Source organism: Vitis riparia, chromosome 6 (assembly GCF_004353265.1).
Source record: "Vitis riparia cultivar Riparia Gloire de Montpellier isolate 1030 chromosome 6, EGFV_Vit.rip_1.0, whole genome shotgun sequence".
Lineage (NCBI taxonomy): Eukaryota > Viridiplantae > Streptophyta > Magnoliopsida > Vitales > Vitaceae > Vitis > Vitis riparia.
In genome coordinates, this window is record NC_048436.1 from 19,105,020 (window position 1) to 19,112,169 (window position 7,150).

General features: G+C 36.2%; 1 protein-coding gene across 4 annotated transcripts; it reads right to left on the bottom strand.

The window, feature by feature from the left end:
• Positions 1-82: 82 nt before the first annotated feature.
• Positions 83-6,906, bottom strand: LOC117915928 (general transcription factor IIH subunit 2). 4 transcript variants are annotated; one of them, XR_004651479.1, is made up of 6 exons: positions 6,801-6,906; positions 5,571-5,886; positions 4,311-4,772; positions 3,415-3,790; positions 905-1,199; positions 83-441 (listed from the first exon to the last, which is right to left on the bottom strand). XR_004651479.1 is itself a non-coding variant. In XM_034831685.1 (6 exons), the coding sequence occupies exons 3-6, from the start codon at positions 5,883-5,885 to the stop codon at positions 1,051-1,053; spliced, it is 1,302 nt and encodes a 433-aa protein (XP_034687576.1). In that variant the 5' UTR covers position 5,886; positions 6,556-6,621; positions 6,801-6,885; the 3' UTR covers positions 777-1,050. The 4 variants fall into 4 exon arrangements, 3 of the variants coding, with proteins under 3 accessions (XP_034687576.1, XP_034687575.1, XP_034687577.1); XM_034831685.1 differs by lacking the exon at positions 83-441 and adding an exon at positions 6,556-6,621 and having other exon boundaries at positions 777-1,199; positions 6,801-6,885; XM_034831684.1 differs by lacking the exon at positions 83-441 and having other exon boundaries at positions 777-1,199.
• Positions 6,907-7,150: the final 244 nt, after the last annotated feature.

Sequence of the window (7,150 nt, forward strand, 5' to 3'; positions counted from 1 at the left end):
TTTCCTTGGCAGAGTCATTCCCTGATGGCAAAAGAAATTAAAACATAATGTCCGTGTATGAAACCAAAAAAACCACCCACCCTCAAACAACTAAGTTATTTCATAAAAGGGAGAACCTTCCAGTACCCACCAACATCAACTGAAAATGAGGTTCCTTATGTTATATGTAAAATGCAATATTGCTTAATTCCCCTCCCTCCCTCCTAGTTAGGCATGTAAAAGAAATTGGTTTACCTGCATATCATATGCCTATGTTGCAAGATTGTTTTCTATTTGCCCTAGGGAAATGTAAGTGGGAGTCATCCACTAAAAATGTAAATTGGTAGCTTCCACTTGGTGCTTCTCTTGCACATAAAAATTGCACCTCTGCTGCTTGTGCCAATGTTGGCAAGCTGGTCCCTGCTGGCTCTATCTTTTTGCACCCTAAATTGAGGGTTTTTCCTGTTCAGACCAAATAGACGTTGATTTGAGACCACACAATATCAAGTAATAATCCTGAATTTGTAAGACAATTCTCATGGCTCTAAGAAAGTGAATACTCCCAATGATCATTAAGCCCTAACAAGCTGCACTAGAGTGTTTCTAAGTGCCTATGACTGATCAATACCTCATTTTTCACTAGATCAAATCCTAACCTTGACAACCAAAGATTGCCCATTGTAATTTCTCGTTTGGAAGCAATAAGACCAGTGCAAATTCCTAGTTCCCTTTTTTTTCTTCCCATGGTATACAATAAAAAAAAATCGTCATAGTGAAACACCCTAGAGAATGCAAAGTGGAAAAAAAACCTCAATTTATTCTAAATAAAGCAATCACAATTACAAATGAAAATTCATATTCACCATCTATTAAAGTGTCAATCTAAAGGCAACAAAATTTTGCCCAAAGCTGGTTTACAACTTACGGGTATATTGCGGTGGGTATAGCAGCTTTTCCCTGAATGCTGTGGATTGTGTTACATTGAGGCCAGTAGCTTGTATGCATATCATGAGCTTATGCTTGACTTAGGCCCAGAGAAACAAATTATAAAAAATATGCTGCAGTAATCTGTCATTCCTCAGTAACACTTACTATCTTAGAATGCCTGAAGCTCTCACAACCCGGACAGTTGTGTAGGCTCTCGTGAATATAAATGTCACAATCAAGGCAGAAGTGCTGTTTGCATTTTGGGCAAGCAACACAAAGAGTAGGTTTGTTTCCTGTGTCAAAACCAGTAAAAACATGTGAGCAAGAAATGTCGTGCTATATCATTTTCTTGGTAAGAAAATAGGATTCCACCAAAGCAAGTGCATGAAGTGGACTTGACCCATGTGCACAACACACACAAGTATTAAGGTTGATTTGAGGATGAAAGGAAAAACTGCATTACTAAGAACAATATGTCACATTATATGATGACTAGATGTGAATAACTTTTCTATGATTAGCACAACTCATACCCCATATATTATCATTAGGTAACTAGCCAGTTAGAATTTCAGTAAAGCTTTCACTGCTGTTTTTTTCACATCACCTGCGATTAGGGCAACATATATCATACATGCAATCACAAGTCCTCAACTTGCAAAGGCTAAAAACCCTGAAACTCTTGCCAAATAAGATCATCAACTACCTCTCTTGCTTATATATTCATAAAAAATAACATATAGACTGGTGGTCCAGTTCCTGGCAGGAGAACATGTCTGGGTTACATCATTAATGTTTAAAAACTGACCTTGACAGTGAGTGAAGGGTGACCTTTACATTGACGATGAATACAGCAAGACCAGAATTATTGATGCTCATATGTCAACTTGTAACCATTGTTCTTACCGATCATCACAATAGGTCAATGGCCAGTTTGGGCCTGCCTTATAAGTTAAAACAACTCAACTGAGCTTCAACTATCATTTGGTATTACTATTACTACTATTATCATTATTATTATTTTCTATTTTGAAAAAAAAAAAAGAAAACAAATTTTGATGTTTCCGTGGCAGGGAGTGATTATTTTACAAAACCATGTTAACTCTTAGGAGGCTTCTAATTAGATGTATTTACTGTCTCACTACTCACCAACTGAAATGCATGTTTTGCTACAAAAATGGTTGAACCTTTGAGTTCACATGCCATGGTAAACATTCATTCATTTGAGGTATGACTATAGTCAAGATTCTCTTAGTTCCATTTTTTATGGACTCTTCGATAATTTATTAGGTGTTTCTTAAGATTGCAACTGCAATTCTGCTGATTGCAGTATAAAAACATGCCTATTAATGGTGTGAGTTCAATTAAAAATTTTAAAGAAAATTGCAAAATTGGAATTAAAAAACATGCATACTAGTAAACTTTCAGGTGTCTATAGCTTTCACGAGATAATCACTCATATCCAGATGGCCTTTATGTTCCACACATGTGACTTTTCGGCTGGATTTCACAATCACAAAAAGTACAACCTAAGATGGCAAGAAAGATCCTACACTTGGATAAGAGATCCTTGCTATCTGATGGATCAATTAAGTGGCATCCTAGAAATTTCATACCATATATGATTGCAGCCCCACTATTACTCAAGTAAAGCAAAATAACATCAATAAACCACAGGATATGGTAAATAAAAAGGTATAAGTAGGAAATATTTTCAAAATTGTCCTACTACTTACTAGAGGAAAAAAAAAAGTATTATATTCAACTCAGAACATAGATAGTTGCCTCACTAGTCTGGACCAGCTGCTGCCAGACCTCAGGCAGGAAACTTGGCAGCCATGCATACTTGGGCAAGGCCTAAGCAACAAAGCACTGGGTGCTGAGGTGATCATCTTGTTCTGATACTGGTCCTTGCATTCCATTGGCAATTTGGGACATGCATCACATGTATAATAAGTTTAGGCTAACAGGTTTAGTTTTCCATGTGTCAATATAAACAACTTATTTTTACTTATTAGGCATCCTATAAATAGAAATATATTGGTACTTTAACTGAACATTTTAAAAAGAGTGTTTACTGAAGCATCAATTAGACAATTAGAGAAGATTTCCATTGTCTAGCCTGCACCTCTCCTAAGTCCTAACAGCTTCAAGTCATCTACAACATATCTAGAAACATTGATTGGACTAGATTATTGTTATGTTATTTAAAATAATCTATTCCTTTGTTGTCTATGGTAATCAGATTTCTAGAATATAACTTGGTCCGCCAGCCACAACCTCTTCCCCAAAAAAGCTTATCTTGTACAACACTTTTCTTCAGTAATAAATTAATAAAAACAACAACATTATGAGATGAAAGGAAACACGATTCAGCTACATCTATACAATACATCCATTAGTAATTTTAGTACTAAACAACACAATCAATCAAATGGCAGGCAATAGAAATGCTATAATCAAACTCATTGCAAAATATTAACATTTTTTTTCCATCAGAGTACTTACCAGGGATCAGAAGACTTTCTTGGCAACCAAAACAAGCTCTAGAAGACCTTTGATGCGGATTATTTAAAAGTGAGAGAGACACCTCATCAAAAGGTGGTATTGGGAAGAGATGGTGATATGACCTTGCCAAATGAGGAGAAGAAACTAGTGTCAGCCCACAAATACGACATTCTGTAGGCAGGTCACACACACGTGCTTTGCATCTTGGACAAGTGTAGCCCCCACCAACTTTAGCCTCTTTATGGCATGAACATATTGAAATAACACCCTCTGCTGCTCTTTGAGGGAAACCCATCTTGATCAAATTAGCAATTGCAAATTCTGCTATTGCTGGTGGCGGGGGTGCATGCTCTAGTAGCAACTCTTTAAAGTGGGACTGCAGGAGAAGATATAACACAGATATATTTGTGATAAAGCAATATTAAATAAGCAAAAATGCAAATGAAAGCATTTGGAAGAATTTGAACACACTACTCTATAGCCTGACTAGGAATAAGATCCATTTCTATTCCTTCCCTTTGGGCTTCTTGTTCTGTCACTTTTAAGGAGTTCCACTTAATGTTATTCAACTAAGTTGGCTTTCAGTTTGTAACACATAGGGGGTGGATAACATTGTGAGGAGTTGTTCTCAGTTTTCTGTTATTTTGTGTTGTTCTCCTTGTATAGTGGAGTATACTCTACTTTTATCAGGTATTGTATGTTTGTGAGAAGGACCCCTCATCCTTCTCTCTTTCTTGTATCAATAAAATTTATCTTCGTTTCTGAACCTAACCCCCCCCCCCCAAAATTGACTTTTAACATGACCAAATTTAGATAGCAGAGCTTGCAGAAAAATGCTATGAAAACTCAATTTAAATAATTTGAATTCCATGTGGGTTTCAATTAGTTGAATTCACCTCATCCAATGCAACAGAGTATGATCCACCAGTCTCTTGGCAGAGATGTCTACATATAAAAATTTCTGCAGAAAGGCCGATAACTGAACAACGTATTTTAGATTTCTTGCATTCCTGGATGGTCTCCATTATATCTCCTGGGTCGCAAGTACTGAGAGCTGAATATAAGATCAGAACTTCACGATGACCATATGATGGGATTTGATTTAGATACCCATGAACCAGATCTAGGGCATTCTGTAGGGAGGAATCACCAGAGCACTCCAACTTACCCATCAAAGCTTTAACATGGGAATCAGGACTACCACCAAGATCTGTTAAGCACTGAGCCAACCCATCCTTTATGGTCACCAGGCCAATTTGACTAAGTGGATTCTGGTCAAAGAACTCCCTAATGAAAGCCTCAATATGTTTTGCAACTACAGCCATTCGGCTAGGTTTAAAATCCATCTCTGAAGCTGCCTAAACATGTTTAAAGAAACCCAATGAGCAACAAATAAATCAAATAAAGAACATGGAGAAATTCCATAACTTTTAAACTCACAAATGCACTATCTAGCCTTTCCATAGGAAGATAATTCCTGAGCCATAAACCAGGAAAATAAAAGAGAATGACAGATCTGAATACAAATGAAGTTGATGGAACTACCAGTACATCATTCTGGGTGATAACCTGTGAGTACAAGCATGCAAGATGGTATTTACGACTCATGCAATCCACCCAGCAGATCGATAATAACATGTTATACTTATTAGGCTGCTTTTGATAATTTAATCCTACTAACACTTACCTCAATTTTCTCTCAAAATGTCCTTGTAAAAAACCAATCAAATGAAGTGCAAAAAACACACAAAGACACAACATCAAGTTTCCATGTAAAGCACACATAGATTAGAAAAACCAATCAAATGAAATGCAAAAAACATACAACGACACAACATCAAGTTTCCATGTAAAGCACACATAGATTAGGCCACTAACTTCTGTGGTTTAAACACAACAATCAGACTTTGACAAACTACATCAATCAGCACGATACATGTTCAGTACTACTCACTCATATTATCTTCGCAGTGAAGGCAAGTTCCTTTGCAACTTATTATTCATCATTTGTTTACTAGAACAATCCAATACATATATAATTCCTTTTCCTTTGTGTCAATCCACTAAGTACCAAGTGACCCATCAAGAAGCAAATTCATTGCAGCATACAATTACATTCTGTAGTTCAAAAGGTGTTCAAGTGATGAATCAAATACCCTGGAGAGATCAACAACAATGTAGAGATAGCGAATGAGACCCTTTTGAATTCGAGCAGTGGTTGTGGAGGAATATAGGGAGCGAATGCGCCTTCGATACTGAGCGTGGTAAATGGTTTTGTTGTCAATGGGGCGAAGAAGTCCAGACTCATCCTCTTGCAGAGACTCCCATGATCTCTCATCAGCATAAGCTCTCTCCCATGCATCAAGGCCTCTTCCATTTCCCTCGTCTTCATCTTCTTCCTCCTCCTCTTCTTCTCCATCCAATCTTCTTCCTTTTCCATCGTTGGTCTTCCGGTGTTCCATGTCATTCATGCTTTCCAACAACAAAAGATGCAATTAAAGGGAGCTGGAACAATATGGTTCTGTTAAGGGACTATACATGTGAAACAAGAGAATAAAATTTCTTCATTTATTGGGAAGTATAGATCATTACAATGATATGCCCACTAATTGTTTGATGAGGCCACCAATGAACAAGTAGGTGGATAGACTACCCAATTATAGCTGGAAACTTGAAATATTCAATTTTCTTCTCAGCCTTTGGATTTTTGTACAATTAGGAACATTTCACCATGATTAATTAGATAATCATTATGATGTATCTGGATGATGTATTCGGATTTGGAACCAATAGATCTGAAATTCAACTATTTCAATTGGTTATGTAAACTGAATAATATCAAATTCAACATAGCCAGGGTTGTTCATCAAACAAGTTGTTGGTTTATCATTCACCAAAAGCTTGCATTCATCATCAAACAATAAAGTTGCAAGGGTTTTCATTGAACCGCCGGTATAAATCATCCAGGACTTAAACTATTGAAGATCCGGTCCAACAAATTAGGAAAAACAAAAAGCAATGATTTGATTACAAATATCAAAAGAAAATAAAATGATACTGTACACAGTTGAAAATGCTTTGTGTGTAAAGCTAAAGAAAGAGAAGGAGATTAAGACACTGTCGAGGATCCAGAATACACACCATACTCAACCATGGATTTCAGCAATAATGCCTACATTAACGCCGAAGTGAAAAATCCACCAATGCCTTAAAAAGAAAAACTCTGGATTATTTCACTAACTCACGGACAAAAAACTATCGTAGAGACTTTGCATTTCAATTTGGATGTGAATTTTATATTACTTTTTCTACATTTTCTAAGCAACCAAACGCTTTAAGCCAAGTTGAAAAGCGAAGGGAAATATAGAGAAGAGAGAAGATTATACCTGGTGTAGATGAAAAGTGAAAACCCTAGAATGGAATGGATGAATGCGTAGGGTTTAGGCCGAGGCTTCACTTCTAAAACGCCTAATCACCTCAAATCTAGTTTTATTATTATGCTTTTATAAATTTATAATATAATCATTTTACCTTCTCCTCTCTCTTTGGGCCTGTTTGTGCCTTATACATTTGAAAATATTATTTAATTTTTTTAATAAAATTATTTTTTATACAAATTATTCTAAAAATAGGGTACATATACTTTACCCTTTACCCTTTAACATATTTTAGGTTTTACTCTCTTATATTTAAAACCCAATACTTTGCTTTCCGAATTTATTAAAGACCGATATTT

Coding starts and splice junctions, on each gene's coding strand:
- LOC117915928 (XM_034831684.1), bottom strand. CDS start 5,885: ATGAATGACATGGAACACCGGAAGACCAACGATGGAAAAGGAAGAAGA. Junction 4,773..5,570: donor TTGTTGTTGATCTCTCCAGG/GTATTTGATTCA, acceptor AAACATGTTTAG/GCAGCTTCAGAGATGGATTT. Junction 3,791..4,310: donor ACTCTGTTGCATTGGATGAG/GTGAATTCAACT, acceptor CTTCTCCTGCAG/TCCCACTTTAAAGAGTTGCT.